Below are 21,588 nucleotides of genomic sequence, written 5' to 3'. Positions count from 1 at the left end.
CTGGGACCAGTGGTAGCAGAGGTCTCGAAGATGTTGGATGATGTAGGGTCTCAAAATTAATAGATGTGGAGACCGTAGGAGCAGACGTCCGACATAGTGATGCCGCACTTCTTGGCCCCCCTGCAGAGGACATTATTGAAAGTCCCTATGTCATCAATAGGGGAAACTCTGGAAGGTGGTGTTGTCGACAGAGTAGGAGAGTAATGTCTGATAGAAAATCTGGTAGATGTCGACCACGTTGGAGATCTTCGCTTCCTCCTTTTGGGAGAGGAAGTGTAATGTGAACAAGATCGCTCCCGTGATTTTGTATGGTGGGAGACAGGAGATCTAGATCTTCTCAGGGTTCTTTTTGGCGAAACCCTCGATGAAGCAGTCGGAGGCAGACTTCTGGTAACTCTTGATGGTGAGTAGGTGCGAGAATAATCCGAATCCCGATTTCCATGATCAGCACCCCCTTTACAGAATGTCCAGTCCCTTCTAGCCATCTAGGCGACGGATTAAAAGGGTGTGATTTCTTGGGTGGCGCCGGAGAGCCCTCCAGTGAAATTTGGACAATGATAAGGCCCGGGGACGATGACGCTCTCCTCGACGTCGACCGTCGTGACGTCGACATCGACCTCTCTCCCTCTGCAACCTCCTCAGACACTGCCACAGGATATTTGCCCCTCGACGTCGACCGATGCCTGGACGACACCGTTGGCGCCGCCTTCGACATCGACTTCCTCGGCGGTGAGATGTTGGAGGATTCTCGTTTCAGCGATCTCGGCGTAGCCCTTGATGTCAAACGCCCTCGTCGTCGAACTGGAGATTTCAACGTCGAACGCCTTGAGCGCTTCTTTGGCGCCGGTTGTCCCGACGGCGAGCGCCTCCACTGCGACGGAGATCTCGACGCCGCAGTCCGTAAGCTCGCTGCAGGGTCTTTGCCGGCGAACCCGTTGATGCCGACCTCCTAGCAGGTGGCGGAGTGTTCTTCGCCGTCGACGGATGTTTCGACGTCAACGGGTGTTTATCAGGTCTCTCGGACCAGTATACTTCAAGCCTGAAGTATGTCTCAACGTCGACTTACTTTTGTGAGAGGGAGAATGTCGTCGTCTCGACGGCGATCTGTCCCTCGACACTGAAGAGTGTATCAGATGCTTCTTCGGCGGCGATCTCGACGCCGACGACGAGCAATCAGGAATCTGTCTCTTCCTGGACTCTGCAGAGTTAGATCTTCACCATTTTCGATGTTCCTGAAGAGAAGAAGGGCCTTGGCTACTCCCAGGGACACTCTTACGATGACTTTTACCTCTCTTCGGCATGGTATGAAGTCTAATCCTCTCTCTGTCTCTAAGAGTCCGTTTAGAAAACTGCTGACAGTAATTACAAGTGTCAGGTTTATGAGAGGAAGGCAAACAAACAATGCACACAGAGTGTGGATCAGATGTAGCCATCTTTTTCCACAAGATGGACATTTGTGGAATAATGATGGCATTCTGACAGAAAAAGAATGATAAAAAAGTCAGAAAAGATAAATAAATATCAACCAGCAATCAAAAATGTCGAGTAAAGAGAGAAAAAAAACATTTCTGACTAAAAATAATCAAAAACTGTCAAGCTCCAGGATCCTCACAGAAGGAGCCGGAAAAAAGACCTGACCTAACTGTCACCTGTGGTGCATGATGGGAGCAGAGGGGCTGCTGGAAGTCTTAAAGGCACGGTGTCCAAGCTCTTGGAAGCCTTAAAGGCAAGGTGCCAGTTTTTTAAGTACTGTGATGTTTATTCACCTATACAGCCTTTAGGCCAAATGCCTTCTATTACCTGCTTTTCTTTATGAAAATAAAGGATTTTTTGTATGACACTATTTCAGTGTATGTTTTCTATTACAGTATTTTTGTGTAATACGACTTTTTATGCAAGAAAAACCTATGTAATTTTGGCATGTTGCCCTATTGGAAATATGTTAGGCTGAATATGTATGGTTATTATATACATGTATATATGTATGTCATGGGAGTGCTGGGCACTTTTTGGTCACGCATACACAGACACACACACACACACACACACACACACACACATATATATATATATATTTTTTTTTTTTCTATATGCTCCGGGATCCCGCACATGGGCGGGCATTATTCATTGCTTATGACTATTGAGGAGTATCTCCTGGAAGAGAACAATAGGTTTAGAAAACTTGTTGAGTTATCTAGGGTAGTAGAGTCTAAAGGTTTTCTATGTCATCATCTGCAAGTGCTTCTACCTCGTCTGCTTAATTTTCCTTTCCTTCTTTTTTTTAAAGAATTTTAGTTTTGCTGAGAGTGATTGTTTTGCGAGGGGAAAGGTTTTAAGTAGTGACCTATACTACCTAGCATACACCTCAATGTGTGTAGTTCACATTCATTACCATCTTTACTTTTTACCGCTAGTAAAACGCTGACTATATATTGTCTAGTAGTGAATGTTGGATTGACTAAATTGTGTGTTTCATTTGTTTCTGTCAAGAATGCTTTCAAAAGGATACTATCAAGTTGTTTCCTTTTCAGTTTTTTTTGTTCTTGTTGCATTGTGCTTGCGTTTGTATTGTGAATTTAGGTTAGATATTTTTGTGCAAATAACATTACTATTTTGTTCAAGTATGTTGTTTATGGTTTTATTACTTGATTGTCATTTTTTTAGTGAGGCAGATTAAATAATTGTTTAAGGTATATCAGTTTTTTCTATATTAGAAGAATAAACCGTCTAGAGCAGCGTTTCACAGACTGTGGGTCGTAAGCTGATTTTTGGTGGGTCACGATAGTCCTGGTTGCCTATATGAAAGTGAGCATATTTGTAATTATTATGCGTGTTCTTATTTTTACTGTAATTACATTCTACATTTTAAAAACTATTTCAGTTAAAATACGACTATCCATAATAATTACAAACATGTTTACAATGCATATCTTCAGACAAGGCAGGCCCATCAGGCTGCAACGATTACAGCTCTTCAAGGAAGCTGGAAATTAAAGTACCCACACCTTTGAGTGGGGTGGCTAGAAACCAGAGCAGGTGGGAATGTAGAGTTTTTTGTACAAACACAAGTTTTATGCTTTTTAGAAATTATAATTACAGTAACAATAAGAGCATGAATAATAATTACAGTGATATCTTGAGGCAAGATGGGCACCTGAGCCTGCACCAATTATAGCTCCTCTGAAGAAGCAGAAAATGGGTAATTTAATTTCCTGATTCCTCGGAGGAGCTATAACTGGCTATGGTTGATGCACCTGCCTTGTCTCAAGATATGTGCAACTGTAAGCATACTTGTAATTTATTATTCATTGGATTATTAAACTGTAATTAATAGTTTTTAAAAAGCAGCATACATGCTTTTGTACACACAAACTTCTTCACTCCCACCCTCTCTGGTTCCTTCACGGTGTGGGTGATTTCATTTCCTGCTTCCTCCGAGGTAGTGGCGGTTTTCCCATTAGGGCACCAGTTCTAGGCCCTCCTACCAAGAGTGAATAATAATATTTTATTTACTCTTGGTATAAAAAGAAAATGTCGTCTAGCAGCAGCCTAGGACAGCTCTGCTAGAAAGAATGTCTGATGTCTGGTGCGGGTGCAAAAAGGCGCCTGCACTAGCCATCCGAGATTATCCAGGACTGGTGAAACCCCCTAGCCCTGCAATGAGCCCCTGGCACATCTCAGTGCCTCCTAATCTGTGGTGGGCTAAAGCGTTACAGATAAAGTTAGCCACCAACATAGCAGCTTAAGCCCTTAAGTGCCCAAGGCTACATGTCAGCCAGTCACGCCACCCTTTCCCAACTCATCACAGAGGTGAAATAGGCTGGGGTAAATGAGCAGACAACGAAAATTTGAATCTGCGACAGCGTAGGTGTGAGGTTTCAGTTTGAAGCTGAAAGAAGCAGCAGGAGTCCAAACAGGACCTTCACAAACAGCAAGGTAAGTGAAAAATGCTTTTAAATACTGTGCATGTACGTGTGAGTGTGTGCCTGTGAGAGAGAGTGTGTAAATGTGAGCCTATCTGTGTGTCTATGTATGTATGTGTGAGTAAAAGTAAGAGTGTCAGTTAAATAGTGAGTCAAAGTGAGAACAATGAGTGATAAGAAGAGTGAGCACAACTGAGACTGAATGAGGAAGGGAGCATGACGGGGAGTGTAACTGAATGTTACTGTGTGTGAGACTGAGTGAGTCAAGTCTGAGTGAGTCTTAGTGAGTGTGAGACTAAGTAAGACAGAATGAGTCAATGAGTGAGTATGAGTGAGCCCGAATGAGTTTGACTGAGTAAATCAATGAGAATGAGAGAGATTAGGTGAGAATGACTGAGGCTGACTGAATAAGTAAGATTGAGTCACAGTGAGACCAAGGGCCATATGTAGGTCGCCAATTACCGGTCGGTAACGGACGAATTTGGCCGTTACCGACCGGTAATTGGAGTTTGAGATGTAGGGCCCTTAATTTTACAGATTCGGTAAATTTACCGATTCGGTAAATTACCGAATCGGTAAATATACCGATTCTGTAATTCCACATGTAGGTGGCACAGTTTACAGTGCCACAGGCCCTTAAGAGTCGGTATTTTACCACACAATCTACTGAAGCTTTGAAGATGCTGCTCCCTTTCATATCTCCGTAAATCGGTGCAGTTGGATTTTTGGCAATGGTAGGAATTTAAACCAAATTTCGAAACAAACCCCACCTGTCGAACTCTTTGCACCTGAAAATGACTGGTATTGACGTAGGCGTCACTGCCATCATCAACAGATATCGGAGACAAGGACACCCTTCGCACATTTCTCATTGTGAGAAATAGATCAGATTTTTGTGAAATGATATTGATATTCAATAACAAATGCAAAAAAAGCATGACTTTTTTTTTTTTTTTATTTGCCCCTGCCTCATCTCCACTAAAGCAAGGTGGGGTGCAAAAGTTTGTCAGTATGGTTCTAAAATGTTTGTGAAGCATTGGTCTAGGAGATTGGCACAGTGTTTGATATAAAACAAGACTTTTCAAGTGGTGTGTGAGGAAATGAGGTGTATTATATGGTGTGGTTGTGCAACCTTACAGTGTAATACACCACCAACCCCTTTGGGTCCAGTAGGTTTCGTTTGTAAAACCCTCAGGTCAACCCCGGGTAGCTGTGGCACTGAGCAACAAGGCTTACACAGAGGAATAAGTGTTAAGCATTTAAACAGGACCAAACCAACTGAAGAAGAAATCAACACGACACTCAAAAAATCCGACACCAATTTATAAAAATAGACTGTATTTTTATAAGAATTTGGACAGCAGAATGAAAAAGAACCACCAGATGGTTACGGAGGTATAGATTGTACAAGCAATAATAAATCAAAGCAATTTAAATCAACCACAAACAAGCCTTAACAAAGTCAACGAAATGGACACTTAGAAACATTTTCAATAAAACTTAAGTGTCAATGCGGTTGGGTAGAGGTACTTGGAGCGACCAACTCCAGCAGGGATTTAATCAGGGGGACCAGCAAGATCCTCAAGAACAGTTACCTTTGCAAGGGAGCAGGTCAATCAGCAGATCCAGACATGTTATCCGTGTTGTATAGGATTCCAGTAGAGGGGTCCTGATTCAAGGGATGAAGGATGCTGAAGATGCTACAATGATTCTGTGTATGTGATACAGTCAATGGAGGTCTTCCTGCAGGATTCTTTGGTCCACGAAGATGGTGAGTGGGTCCTAGTTGCAGAGTCGATATCCCACAAAGTCTACTCTGGTCTGCCTGAAGTCCATTTGCCGCTGGACTATCAGTTACCCGTTGTCGCGGTCCCAGGCCAATCCTTCCTAGGTTAATAACTTCCCTTCTCAGGGTCCCAGCAACTCGACGCCAGCACTCCAGGGCTGAGGAAACCTAGTTGCAACTCTGTGTGTCGGATCTTGGTCCTTTGTGCTGCACAGTGCAGTGGTAGCAACTTGGAAGATTTTGGGTACCAACTTGCCTCAGCAGGATTCTTCAGTTGTTGGGTTCCTTTGCTGTAAACATGAGGCCAGTCAGCTGGCCCTTGGAGTTCTCTTGGTTTGACTGGATTCTTGGTGGCAACTTCTCCTCAAGCAGGATACAGCAGGCACCTAGCCAGCAGGTGCAGTCCTCGTTGGTGCAGTCTCTCATTGCTGGTCCCTCATGCAGCAGGGCAATTCTTCTTTGGTCCTTCTTCCGAGTCAGTAAAGATCTGAAGTCTCGGTGGCAGGGTTGCGCCCTTTATGGTTGGAAAGTGTCCTCAGGGCAGGATGCGGTTTGTAGCCAATGGTCTACCAGGTTCCCTCCCATCTGGTGACCACTTCGTGTGGAGTGAGGCATCTGGCTACACCAGGATACACCATTCTGCCCACTCCCAAAATGTGGAGACCTCCCAAGGCCAACCCCAGGGTGTGGCTACCTTAGGGCTACAAGCCCCTTGGGAAACTGGTTTGGCAACTGGTTTCCACTCTCTGCTCCCATGCCAGCCTGTCTACTTCAACAGTTGGACAGCCATTCCCCCAGGTGATACACATCTGCCCTTCAAAGGCGGTTTTACCTCTGAAGCCTGCCTTTGGGGTTAACACCCAAGTGGTTCCCTGGAGGAGGGAGGTGACAACCCTGGCACGGGATCCCTCATTTTTCTCCATCCTGAGAGTCGTTAGCACGTCTCTCCAGGAAGGCAGAAGAGTCCATGTGTGCCCAGTAAGCCACAGAAGTATTAAGAGAAACAAAGTGGCAGCTTTGCTAAAGCTGCACACTATAGCTAGTTACATTCATTTTGACTTTGAGATACACCTCAGGCTTAATGTAACAAGTTGTTTGATACCTTGGAGTGCCCACTTTGGTCGCACCGTTCAGGAGTTAGCACAACTAAAGGGCCAGCGTGTAACCCTGTACTTGCCAATTAGACAACCAATCTTTCCACAGTACAAACTGTTGTTTCGCGTTTTACTGCCATGGTAAGTAAAGTACATGTCCTACCTGCGTCATATGTTGGACCCTGCCTTTAGGACTCAGTAGGTCTGCCAGAAGAATGACATATACACATGTACCGGCAGAGTGGTAACTTTGCCATTGCTTTCAGTGGCAAAGTCGGGCTAGAAGTGCAGGACTGCTTTACCAGTCAGCAGTGGCAGATTGGGGGACTTGTTTTCCTTGGGGGACCTGCAGGGTACACAATTAGTGCTGCAAGCACTAAGGTACCCCTTTAACTTACATGTCCTAGGTAGCATGGTACCTCTTACTAGGGGCTTACAGGTCAGTTAGGCATTTCCAATCGGGTCTAGCCAATTCTTTTAATACTCTTTTAAGGTCAGGGCACCTGCACTGCGGTCTGGATAGCAGGCCTCAGTCCACTCTCAGAGTTGAACACTGGCAGCATCAATATAAACACTTGGGGGTGACTACACAAAAAGACATTTCCTTTCAGGCATTGAGATACATAGCCAACAAGGTGACACAAGACATGACAAGGATATAATGGAGGTATACTCACGGTCAGCATCAAACACATGATGATCACTTCCCCAGTAGTCAAACCAGCCTGTCCAGTACTCCATCACCATCTTTGGCAAAGTTCCCTGGGTGAAAACATGCAAAGGAGTGACTCAACTAAAGAGAGCAGTGTAAACAGTGCCAACAGTGTTAGGATAAAGAAAATAGCTGCCGCACATTTAATAAGGAAGAGTTATCATTAGGCTTCGCAATCAGCGGGGAAGAGTAACTAGTTCAGCTATCCTTGAAAGAGAACACTGAATATAGCATCGGAAAATCAGGAAAGAGTGGCCAACTCAGAGTGTACATATACACAGAAGACAGGGGAGAGAGGAGTTAAACGTTACTAATATATCCTCCCTGAGAAATACATCTCAAACACACACACATGAAGAATAGTAAGCTATGATCACTTTTAAGTTGCTTTTAAGTTGTCTTACTCTGAGGAATAATAATTATTCTTTTGAAAAAAATAGCCCCCACCTACAATGTGTGCCATTCTTCATCATCAGACTCTCCAACCCAAAATTGTGTTTGTCAGATGGGCCCGACCACACTAGTGGGAGCACACTGCATGTTAATTTATCTTTTGTGGGATCTGAGAATGGAAGTGTTTTGGGGGGTTATAATTCCCTTGAAAAACAAAATCAATAATTTATTGTTTTTTTTTTAAAATAACTTTTACCAGGCAAGGTTAAAATCATACATATATATGGCTGGAGAATTCATCCTATTGAGTTGACATGTTTCAGCCTTCACTACTGCCCACAGGGTTACATGGCCTTCTTCCGTAATGTAGGATGCCTACTGATTTCTATGTAGCTGTTAATACATTTTTAAGTTTAGCCAGCCCATACAACACATGCAGTGATAATGACAATACAAACATAAAAATGTGCCCGATACTTGCTTTGTATTTGGATACATTTTGAATCTCCAATTGCGGGGGATACTGGCCCATAAAAATTGAGAGAACCTCTCCCTGTCGTCACAGTTATATGTGATTTCAAAGAAAAACTATTTGAATGAATACAATTACTGAGAAACCATTTCATCAAAACTGTTTAATGGAAATTTCAAGAATTTTTATTTTATATTTATTTATTTATTTTTTGCATTTATAGTGCGCACAGATACCCACAAAGGGTTTCCCGGCGCCAGGACTAAGAGACCAAACAACACAGAAAGCAACGAAAAACCAAAAGACCATAATTACTTGTTGAAAAGCCAGGTTTTGGCGCCTTTCTTAAAGCTGGCAAAATTCTCCTCTTTTCGCAAAACTAGAGGAAGGGAGTTCCAGAGGACTGGACCCAGATGGGAAAATGATTTCCCTCCCACTCTGGCCAGTTTAAATCTAGGGACCACAAAGTTTGCTCCATTTGAAGAGCGAAGATCTCGTACCGGGGAGTAGGGCCTGACTAGGTTTTGCAAATATTTTGGAGCGGTTCCTGCCCTGATCTTGAACATGTAGGTCAAGGCTTTGAACCGAATCCGGTTCTCAACCCTGAGCCAATGTAGGTCTTTAAGGTGCTTGGAAATACTTGCTGTCCTAGGGATTTTACACAGCAGCCTGGCTGCGGAATTCTGGACTAACTGGACTGAATGAATGGCATTTACCTTTTCATAGAAACCAATTCATAGAATGTCTTTTTTTGGTCAAAATTGGCTTTTTAGTGCTCATTTTTTAATTGCAAATACAATGGTTCCAGGTTTTAATTTTAGAAACAGTCAGAGATATTTATTTCAGTGTTTTAAATCATGGGACAATATTTCATATTTATATCATTTACATTGTCAAACAATTACTTCAGATGTTTTTAATTTGCTGTCCAACACCACCCGATGACACTATCCATCGCAGAACCCTCACAGCCCCTAAACACCCTCAATACCTACCCCCTAAAATCAATCAACACACCTCAACTACACTAATTCTTGAAGCCTAAAAGCCCTTTCTACCCGAAAAATCCACCATTCCTAAACCATAAAATCACTAACTACCCCTAACTCCACCCATTCCTGAACTCTAAAAATCCCTTCTTACAGCAAAACCCCACCCATCGCATACCCCTTAAAACACCTCAGCACACCTAAACTCCACCCATACCATAACCCTAAAAACCCCTCACTGACCGTAAACACCAGCAATCCATGACCCGTAAGAACTCTTCCTCACTCTAAAATACTCATCCCTGAACCCTAAAAACCACTTTCTACATCTAAACTCTATCCATCTCTAAATCCTTAAAACCCCTCACTACCCTAAACTCCACCCCGTTCTGTACCCTAAAAACTCTTCACCACTCCAAACACTACCCATAATTGAACTTTAAAAACTCTCCCCAGCCCTAAACTCTGCCAATCCATGAATCCTAAAACCCCTCAAGAGACCGCCCTCATCGCCGCAACTGACGACATTCGAACTCTTCTGGACAATGGAGACACAGTCGCCCTCATCCTCCTCGACCTCTCCGCAGCCTTCGACACAGTCTGCCACAACACCCTTCTTCAGCGCCTCAGAAACATCGGTATCCAAGGAAAAGCACTGGAATGGATCACCTCGTTCCTCACCGGAAGAACCCAGAGAGTCCGCCTCCCACCATTCAAGTCAGAGGCCACTGAAGTCATCTGCGGCGTGCCACAAGGATCGTCACTCAGCCCCACCCTCTTCAACGTATACATGAGCCCCCTTGCGAACATCGCTCGCCAACACAATCTCAACATCATCTCCTACGCTGACGACATTCAACTGATCCTCTCACTCACCAAAGACCCTAACACCGCCAAAACCAACTTACACGAAGGAATGGAAGAAGTTGCCGAATGGATGAAGCACAGTCGTCTGAAACTGAACTCAGACAAAACAGAAGTCCTCATCTTAGGCACCTCCCCCTCCGCCTGGGATGACTCTTGGTGGCCAGAGGCCCTTGGAAAAGCACCCATCCCGACGGACCACGCACGGAACCTGGGCGTCATCCTGGACTCCTCCCTCTCGATGACCAGACAAGTCAACGCCGTTTCATCATCTTGCTTCAACATTCTTCGCATGCTCAAAAAAACATTTCGCTGGATCCCCACCGTAACTAGAAAAACGGTCACCCACGCACTGGTCACGAGCCGCCTGGACTACGGAAACACCCTATACGCCGGTACCACCACAAAACTCCAGAAAAAACTCCAACGCATCCAGAACGCTTCAGCCAGGCTCATACTAGACATCCAGCGTAACGAACACATCTCGGGTCACCTGAAAAACCTCCACTGGCTCCCCGTAAATAAGAGGATTACTTTCCGCCTCCTAACCCACGCACACAAAGCACTTTACGAACTTGGACCCGAATGCCTCAACACACGACTGTCCTTCTACACCCCCTCCCGTCAGCTACGATCCTCCAACCAAGCCCTTGCCACTGTACCTCGCATCAACAAAACCACCATGGGAGGTAGAGCCTTCTCCTACCTGGCAGCCAAAACCTGGAACTCACTTCCCATTAACCTTCGCCTTACTCAGAACCACCTAGCATTCAGAAAGCAACTTAAAACTTGGATATTCGACAAGTAATTCCCCACCTTTCATCAAGCGCCTTGAGACCCTATGGGTATGTAGCGCGCTATACAAATCTCCTGAGTTGACTTGACTTGACTCTTACACCCCACCCATCCCAGAATCCTAAAAGCACCTCACACAACTAAACACTACTGATTCATGAACCCTAAAAACCCCTCACCTCCTCTACAATCTACCCATCTACGACCCCTAAAAAACCCTTTCTATGCACACACTCCACTTATTCCTGATCGCTAAAAACTCCTCATCACCCATCACCCTAAACATTACACATTCATGAACCCAAAACTCCATACTAGACCTAAACCCCACCCAAGTTTAATGTAATTTTGGATGTTACCTTAAAATGACATTTCCTTTAAAATAATTTCTTTAATTGTATTTGTATTTCCTTAAAATTCGTTTTCCATGATTTTGCTTCCTCCAATGTGGTTTCTCAGTTTTCGTTTTCCTTTAATTCACACACATCACATATAAAACATTAGTCAAGGAACTAATGTCTCTGAGTCGAGCCTCTTTAAAAAATCAAATTAATCAGTTTTGTTTTATACAAGACAACTTTACCTCTCCAACACACAGCCCATTCTCAAATCCCAACAAAAATAAATAACATACAAAAAGCTCACACTAGTGTGGTCGAACCAATCACAACAAACATTATGTGGGGGGGTAGAGCTCGAAAACGAATAGTGGCAACCTGCAGGGTAGGGAAGGATGAGTGGTATGAACATGGTGGGAACAGTTACACTAAAAACAATAAGTGCCAGCCAGTCCAACAGTGAGGGCCTGAAATGTCGGTCAGCATTATTTTCATTTGACAAACTACTATGACAGTTGCGTATTTTTCCCAGAGCATGGGGAACATTATATATATTTGTTTCTGTCTGGCACATTTATTCTGCGCTTTGGTCGTGTACAGGAAAAAGCCTTCTGCTATGGTTTTGGGAAGTTCCAGCCTTAAAACTGTTCAGGTGATCCGTACGAAACACAGAGAAACATTGTCATGTGAAAAAGGTTCAAGCTTGCCATGTTAACCTCTGTTTGATCTGTGCCCTTGTACATAATTAATATCTTTTCAAGACTATGGGCCAGATGTATAAAGATGTTACTACTCGCAAATCCTCTGATTCGCTATGCAGCTAAGAAAAAAACATTTTCTAATGTACTAAATTATTTTACAGTTTCAGGAAAGTTCTTCTGAATCTCTAACTTGATTTAGAAATGGTTACCAATTTGCTATTTGGAAGGGGTGTGTTTTGGACATCCTTTCCAAATAGCGAATATCATGGTTTAGGACTGTAATTACCGTTGCAAACCACTGATAGATCACAAACTCCCAAAGTGTCAGCTTCAGGGGCAGTGGACCAGAGGACCACATCCAACTTTCACTAAAGTTTTTCAAAATGGAAAACTTTTTGTTTTAAAGCAACCCCCTTTTCTTCCCGAAATTAGGATGGATTTAAAAAATCCATTTTTAAAATTCTTTTACATGGATGGTGTTCTTCTGATTCTTGTAGGACACCATCCCTGTGAATGGAGTCAATCGGAGGGAGATGAAAATTAAGACATGCCCTAATGAATATTAGAAAGGCAAGTCCTTCTGCCACCCCCTTCGATGCCTCATTATATGAACCAACCTAATAGCACATAGGTTGGTTCACAAGTAAATTACTGGTTGCTAAATTATGGAAAAAGTAGGTTTGCAATTTGCAAATGTTTTTTTACGAACAGTACTATAGCACCTCTATCCCTAAATTTTCAGACTGCCTCGATTTGTTTACCATACAAATAATGAATTGCCATGTTTCACTGCATTCTTAGGTATACCGCTCGAGATATAACTGATAAAACGAATGAATGATTCTATTAACAGTTTTTTGCTATAGTCTTCCATGAAGTGTCTGCTGTTCATATTTATAGCATACCCCATAGAAAGCTGCTATTGTAAGCTTAACCCAAGAACTGCATGGAGTAAATGAGCCCTTAAAACCCCTGTAACCAATAAGCAGGTGGAAGTAAAAGGCACTTTAAGTGACAGAGTGTAGAAGGTCAAACCCACTTAGGAACCCAACAAAGCCACAATGATGTGCTAGCTCTCAAATATATGTCACAGACTCTGATTGGTTTAAAGGGATACTGAGGTAGAAGAATCTTTGGAACTATTTCAACTTTGGGACGGATGTAGTTCAGATATGTATCCCCATCCATCTTATTATTAATAAATATTAATATTCGGGCACACCACATAAGTAAACACCAAAGCATGGAATTCGGTGACCAATTTGGGACTGGAGAAAAAAGGTGATGGTCTTCAACTGGTAGTTCTTTTCTTCCTCCAAAATGATGACGCTTTTCTTAACTTTATTCAAGGCAGGGCTGCAAACGTAGGTTTGTTGTGTATAATCTGCATAAAGGTAACCTGTATAATGCACCCTCACCAGTAAATGCACTTAGGGCGCCATGCTCAACTTGGCTAGTGGTGAAAATATTTTTTTGCTCAAAAGTGGAACACAAACTGGACAATTTAGGCACGTGAGCTTCTCTGGTCCTCAGTTACCGTAATGTCATAGAAGCAAATGTCACTCTCAGACAAGTAGCACAGGTTTTCGACAGAAAGTCGCAAATTTAGATCTGAAATGATAAAAGACCAACAAGTGCTGAAGCTGCACATTCTCCCCTCAAGGCCCTGATTACCAGTCAGGCAGAGAGAAACTACATATTGAATTCCACTCCACCTCATCACGACTGCCCTAGTTTACCCACCCGAACTCCCCGGGTGAAGGAGAAAACACTGAACCGAATTCTTGTCCCTAGCTCCACCTTGATGTTTTTCCCTGGCTAGCGGGTTGAGCATTCTATAGTCCTATAGGCCAGAACTTTTTTTTCTCCTCTCTCTCCAAACCTAGACAGCTCTTTCCTTCCACTACTTCAACTCCCACCCAATACAGAACCATAAATATTTGCCACTTGCTCCATCAGTAAATGTGTTACGCAACTTGATATAGAGAATCGCATGCATAATATCACCGTTTTTTCTGTGGTTTTAACTCGTAATAGATTATATTCCGCGCAGAATGGGAATCTCTACATGGGATTCAACCTAACTTGTAATCAAGGCAGAAGAGATGAAATCTGATGTGAAGTGCCAACATTGGATTTCTGGCTTGATTGTTCTGTACTAGAACATAGACTTTAAAATAAAGTAGAAGAATTTAGCCATTGTAAATACCATCATAACAGCATTAAGATTCATCCAATATGCAGACGATACACCACTTTACCTGAAAGTCTACTTTGCTCCAGCTATCCAACAGCTCATCCAGACCTGGATATCTAGTGCCTACCTGAAAAGCCACCCATCCAAGGCAGAATTCCTCTTATTTGCCAATAACAATCAGCAATAAATAGTACAAACCTGGCTTCCTGATGGAAACCTTGACAGCTTTGAACCCCAACTATCACCGAATGTCAGGTCACTTGGGCACAAATCTCACCTTTAAAGAACAGAATGACAAAAAACAAAGTCGGCCTGGTACCAGCTCCCTCTTCTAAAGAAAGGGAGGGAGCTGGCGAAGATATTGGCAACATGAGACATTACAGGGCCTAAAATAGCGTTTGGGGTGTATGAATTTCCATGGGAGTCATTGCAGATAGCCCCAAACCTAGAGAAGACAGTGGGGCTACTTATTGATTCTGAACACAACTCCTCTTGGGCCACACGGCATCCAAAATGGCGGCCACGGAGCTTTGGGGGTGACAAAGCCTGCACAGGACTGCGCTCCAGAGATTGAGGCCCAAAGCTAGATTTTGTGGGCGGGGTCCCCATTTGTTCCCTGTGGCTCACTGACCTAAAGACATTACATTGCGCCGACCTCAGAGATTATAACAATTTCTCAGCCGCTCATAAACCATATGCAGGCATAGATATTTTTGGGGTGCCCCAACTGTACAAGCACAAGTCTAGGATGTACGCATAGGACCCATGTCCCTGTCAGAACATGCACCGTTGTCTACTTTCCTCCAGATAGGAGGGATAAGGCAGGTGTTAGGACCCTGGGGGCTACGGGATAGCATAATTACATGGCCAGAAAATGTGACGGTGGACAATAAAGCTATCTCTTACTTTCTAATGGATAAAAACACCAGGTAGGTGCGACAGACATTCTGGGAAGCAATGAAGACAATGATCAGTGGAGAGCTGACAGTTATATTGGCAATGAAAAAACGACTCTAACGTGAGAAAAGGGAGGAGTTGGAGCCATTTGTGAAAGAACTAGGGGCCATCCATAAACATACCGAAGCACCCAAGGTTTGGTGTAAGTTGAGCTGCAGCATATGCCTGGACTTAGAGCAGTATATGTATTACTCCATCTACAACATAAATTATATGGGGGGAGGTTGGGAGACAAATGTGGTAAAATGCAAACAAACACCTTGTGCTCCAAACAGAACAATAACAGAATATGCACCGTTTTACTTATAGGGGCGACAGGGATCACTGCAGATGAATAAATAGTGACACAATTTAAGGACTTTTACCAAACACTTTACTTATCCAAAGACATGAATTTTGATTTATTTTGAAGTTTTTATATAGCGGGAATATGACGCTTGCGGGTATCAGAGCGCTTTACAGGGGGAAACCTAGAACAAAAGTACAATGTATGCCCTTATTATGTCCTGCTATAGATAGGTACAGAGGTGTATGCGCAAAGATAAAATACATAGGCATTTACAACAAAGTAGGACAACAACCGTGATGTGGGCCAGATTTGTTGATCATGTAAGTATACTCATGAGTAGCAGGTTTCCTTATTATATGCACCGCGTATGCCCCTTGCATACCACCCACGGTTAGTACTGCTACAAGAAACTGGATTTCAGACCATGTGCCGGCGTCTTCACTTCACTACCTGGGGAGACCTGTTTTTAGAGGGGGAATTTCGTACTATGGCGCTCTTTTTCCAAGATAGCACTCCCACGCCCTTGGAGGTTTTTTATTATGCACGCTTACGACAAGGAATGAGGGGCATACTCCCGGACTTCCCCAAGGAACCTGAAAGCTTGGCTCCCCTGAATACTGTTTTATGCACCACAGAGGGCACACACTTGGTGTCTGGTATATATAGTGGCATTAGGGCACAAAGTCAGGGGGTAGAAGGGTCGGCTCGAGGACAATGGAGCACAGATCTGGGGAAAGAGATAACGGATGAGCAATGGAAATATTGCTGTGAACTTACGGGTCACATTTCACCTAGGTGTAGGTTAAAAGTAATTCATTACAAATTTCTACAGCGGATATATTACACCCCAGCAAAGAAATATAGGTTTCAACTCGAAGATAATGATCGCTGTGAAAGATGTAAATGCCCGGGGGCGGGGTTTTTACACTTGGCATGGGAATGCCCCAGTATATGGCAATATTGGGTACAGGTTCACGAGGCCCTGGAAGCTATGATAGGTGTTCCATTGGACAAGGTCCCCCTTATAATGATATTGGGATATACTGCGCACATACCCAAGGGAAGTAGGAAATTCATGGACATTGCTATGCTGCTAGCTCAGCGGAGATTGGCGTGTCGCTGGGGGAGGGCTCCGAAATTTAAAGAATGGATGACGGATATGTTATTTTGTCAGGCACAGACTGAAATATATGCAGACTCATATCCACTAACGTCTAGGCCTAAGGATCCTGGGGTCCACTACAGGACTATGTGCTGCGCACAGGCACGGGGACTACTGGAGAAGAGTCCCACCGCAGCACTCCGAATGTGGAGGTCGAGGGGTAATGTGTTTGTTATTGGTAGATATGGGCTTGGACTGTTTCATACACCCGAAAGTAACTTCCTCTGGAGCTTTTTTTGCCCTCACGACTTATGCCACAGAGCAGGGATGTGCTGTACTATTATGTCTATATATGCTATGCCTATGTAATTGCTATTAATATACGGCTATCTGATGTTTGGACTATCCTACGGGGCGAATTACTGTCTATTTGTAATGAATGTTCTCCCCTCATAGCTGTGTTAGCGCTTGATATCTATCTCTCTATGATATATCCTCGTGATGTATGTACTGTTTTATGTGCATTGTCATTTCAAAATACCAAAATAAAGTTTACAAAAAAACAAGGTTGCTCATGAGTAGAAACTTTACTTCTTTCTTGAAAGAGGTAGTAGAGGGATTCAGTCTGGTTTCTGGGGGCCGTGCAATCCAGATCCTTGGGGCGATTCCAGAGAAGGCCCGGTTGTATGTTTTCTTTTTGGCAAATCTTTGTGGTTTCAGAAGAACAGTGGTGGAACTTTTGAAGGATCTGTCACCACATGAGAGCTCCAGTTTCTGGGACAGATATCTCAGGGTCTTGTGGTGAAGGGGTTTGTGAGCCATGCAAGTGATTTTTAGTTGAATTCTTAATTCGAATGGTAGCCATTTGAGAGCTCTAAGTTTGGGGGAAATGTGGCAGTTTCTTTTAGTACCAATGATGAGCCTGGCAGCTGAATCTTAGGGGGGCCGTTGTAGATTTGGAAAGTCTGCAGAGAGTTGCACTCCCATAATTTAGTCTGGGGATTACTAGAGTTTCTACTGCCCATTTAAAGTCATTAGCCTTGACGCCTTTGGGCAAAGTTTGCGCTTTATAAGACTAATATTCATTCATTAGCGGGAAGGAAGGGTTTTAGTTTTCTCATAATGTTCATCTGTATGTTTGCTCCTTTTGTGGCGGCACTGATATGTTTCTGCATGTTTAGATTCCTGTCAAGTGTTATTCCCAGCAATCTCGCTGAGTCGATAACTCAAGGCTGGCAGTTGAGCGCTGTAAGTTGTTTGAGACATTCCTCTATGAATGATGCCTATTGAAGCATATCTGCAGGGTGCCTATGTGACTAAGCTAACACCATTATAGGCTGAGGACCTTGGGATGCTGTGTACACTGAGTCCCTGACTCAGCTCTACAAGATCTCTTTTCACACCCACAGATGACAAGAGGGAAGTTAGTTGAATGCACCAATGACTGGATTTGAAGAACAAGTTACCTAACTTAGGTAACTCCTTATCTGGTAGAGACTTTATCTAGCTGCAAATTCCTTACCTTAGAATTATCCCAAGGTGTCAGACTGGATGCAGACATTTTTTGTGGGCAGTACTCCGTGTGCCAATAGGTGGTGTTGTTTGGCTCCACATGGCGTTGTCGGTGTCGTCCACGCCGATAGTGACATGTGTGGTGCCTATAAAGGCACCACCTCAGCACTCTGAAATCAGTTTCTTTTCAGGTATTTCCATGCCAGGAGCACGGAGCCACAATGAACACTACCCACTGGTGTGTGGAACTGGGGACCTGAAAAAAGGAACAGCCCTGCACCTAAAAATCTGTTCGCCAAGTGGAGAGGTACAGTGGGTCGGTAAGGAATTTGCGGCTATAAAGAGTTTCTATCAGATATGCTGTTACTGAACGTAAGTGACTTGTTCATCTGATAAAGGCTTCTAGCTGCAGATTCCTTACCTTACAATACATATCAAACCATACCTCCACGGAGGAGGGTCTGTGAATACGATTTAGACCAGAAAGTTCTGTAAGACCGAATGGGAAAAGTGCCCATACCAAGGGACCTAACTGCCCAGGCAGTAGTGCTTGGTGAACATGTGCATCAAGGCTCATGTTTCTACCTAGTAGATGTCCAGGACTGGAACTCTGCATGCTAACGCAGTTGTCGCAGCCTTTGCTCTGGTGAAATGAGCACGCAAACCCTCTGGGGGTTGCTTCTCAGCCAATGTGCAGAACATCATAATGCAGAGTACAATCCATTGGGAAATGGTTTGTTTCTGCACGGCCTTTCCTTTCTTGATTCTGACATACCCCATGAAGAGTTGATCGTCCACACGGAATGGTGTTGTGGGGTCAAGGTAGAATGACAACACTCTCATTGGGTCAAGCCAGTAGAGGGTCTCCTCTTCCTTAGAGTAATGAAGCGAGTGTAAAAGGTAGGCAAAGCGATGGACTGACCTACGTGGAATGGGGTGACTTCCTTCGGCAAGAGGGATGCTCAAGTCCTAAGAACCAGTTTGTCTGGGAAAAAAGAAATGTACGGAGGCTGATATTACAGTGCTTGTATTTTACTAACCCTCAGGGAAGATATAATTGCCAACAGAAAAACCATCTTGATGGTGAGGAACCAAAGAGGGCAGGCATAAAGAGGCTCAAAGGGATGCGCGCATAAGGAAGATAAGAACAAGTTTAAGTCCCATTGAGGCATAAAGTAAGGAGCTAGAAGAAGCGTGTTGAATACCTTTAAGGAACCTATTTACAATAGGGGACTTGAAAATGGAGGGCTGATCTGGCAGCAGAAAAAAGGTATAATTAGCAGATAAATAACCATTCAATGTGCCCAATGCAGAGCCCTGCTGGGACAGGGTAAGGATAAACAAAATAAACTGGAAATGGGGTGCAGATGAAGTGTCAACCTGTTTAGTTGTACACCTTGCCAAAAACTTGCTCCACTGGCCGGCATATACAGTCTTTGTGGAGGGGCGCCGAACTGCCAAAATATCATTACAGACTTCGAGCAGAAGGTCGAATGCTGTCAACTGTCACTGCTCAAGGTACTCTGACCCTGCTTACACTCAGTCCCACGGGGCTCCTTATGTTTTTAAAATGAGTTAATTTTCTGGTGTGCTTTTTAAATTGATTGCTTTCTGTTTGTGCCACATCTTACCTGACTACCAGGAGCCTCCTGATTCTGCCGCGCACCCCGGTCCACCGCAGTCTATACCGTTTGCGTGGAGGGTGAAGGCGGCTCCATTGCTCCTCGGCTGGCTGGCGAACGGGCGGAGACAGGGGGGTTAGCGCTCTAGTGCGCTGAACCTTCATAACAGCCTGCCTTCCTGCCGCGCTCACAACAGACGCATTTAGGTACTCTGACCCTGCTTACACTCAGTCCCACGGGGCTCCTTATGTTTTTAAAACAAATTAATTTTCTGGTGTGCTTCTTAAATTGATTGCTCTCTGTTCATGCCACATCTTACCTGACTACCAGGAGCCTCCGGCTTCTGCCGCGCAGCCCGGTCTATACCGTTTGCGTGGAGGGTGAAGGCGGCTCCATTGCTCCTCGGCCAGCTGGCGAAGAGGCGGAGACAGGGGGGTTAGCGCTCTAGTGCGCTCAACCCGTCTCCCCATATAAACAGAATGCCTTGTTCCCCGAGCAGCGGGCAGGCAGCTGGCGCGCCGAAGGCGCGTGAAATGCAAGCCAGTATGCGCCCGTCCGCGCCGAGTACGCACCAGGAATGCTGCCTCTCTGCCACAAGTCCCCCGCCCCAAGTTAAGGTATTCAAGGGGGGATCTTTTAGATCTGAGTAGGAGGAATCCGCCGCTCTGTGATCACATTTCAAACATTGAAACGTTGATTAGAAAGGGGCCCTCCGATTGTATGCAGTGTGGCCTGTGCTTCATGGGCGGTGAAGTGAACAGCCATTCTAATATGACAACTAGAGCAATCCTCACAGGAAGGAGGAAGACTCTACGGGGATTTCTTTTCAACTCTAGGTCCCTGATTAAAAACAATGTGGCTTTTAAAGATTTTGTTCTTCAGCATTCTCCGGATTGGGTATTTTTAACCGAAACCGGGGCAAAGGAGTTTTCCGGTCCTGAGCTTGTAGAAGCTATTCCAACTGGATATCGCCTCACTTAAGCGGACAGGGAGAGCCGACGGGGTGGGGGGGGGGGGGGGGGGTGAGGGGGGTCTAGGTATCTTGGTTAGGGATACCTTCACTTGTAGGTCAGAACCGCTCACCTCGACGCCCGATTCATACCAGGCACTATACTTTTCGATAAATTCAAGCCCTACGGAAAGCTTTTCAGGGGTCCTTTGCTATAGGCAACCTGGCCCTAGGGCCACGTTTAGCCAGGACCTGTACAACCGGTTAGAACCCTATTTAGAAAGAATGAATTTTACTCTTCTTGGGGATTTTAACTTTCATTTAGAAAACAAAATTAATCATGACACTCAAACACTTCTGGAATACATGAATGGTTGCGGCTTTTCACAATTAGTTGAATCTTCTACACACAAGGCGGGCCACACCCTAGACGGACTTTTTTGTAATGACCATCGGATCGTGGTGGGTGTGCCCCTCCCGTTAGCGTGGTCTGATCATTATGCTATTCCATTTCAACTAAGGGTTACAATATCAGGCAACTCTCAAGTTGCTAATGTGAAAGCGGTCGATAAGCGAAACCTTAATCTGATTACTAATGAAGCGGTCCCTATTGCTTTTGCTGATTTTCAGCACCTGGAACATCTAAGTGCCGATTCGGCTGCTGCTAACCTTTCTAAAAAGATATTAGCAGTTATGGACACTCTCGCCCCCAAAAACCCCCACTACTCGGCTAGGAAGAAGCCCTCTGCACCCTGGTTCTCTGACCGTTTGCGTAAGGTGAGACAAGAGTGCAGAAGGAAGGAAAGACTCTGGCGGAGGGATCTGGCTCCTCTGGGCAGAGAGTTACACAAACAATCCCTGAAGGCATACAGAGCAGCTATCATTGAGGAAAA

General features: G+C 44.3%; 1 protein-coding gene across 1 annotated transcript in view; it reads right to left on the bottom strand.

The window, feature by feature from the left end:
- Positions 1 to 21,588, bottom strand: part of GLB1L2 (galactosidase beta 1 like 2) — a 949,835-nt gene that overhangs the window by 382,761 nt on the left and 545,486 nt on the right. Inside the window, exon 9 of the mRNA XM_078681819.1 lies at positions 7,481 to 7,565. Within this exon, the coding sequence (XP_078537945.1) occupies positions 7,481 to 7,565 (85 nt within the window). The remainder of the gene's footprint in view (positions 1 to 7,480; positions 7,566 to 21,588) is intronic.

Source organism: Lissotriton helveticus, chromosome 3_1 (assembly GCF_964261635.1).
Source record: "Lissotriton helveticus chromosome 3_1, aLisHel1.1, whole genome shotgun sequence".
Lineage (NCBI taxonomy): Eukaryota > Metazoa > Chordata > Amphibia > Caudata > Salamandridae > Lissotriton > Lissotriton helveticus.
Note: the sequence above shows the minus strand (reverse complement) of the source record. Positions and strands in the feature narration are given on the sequence as shown.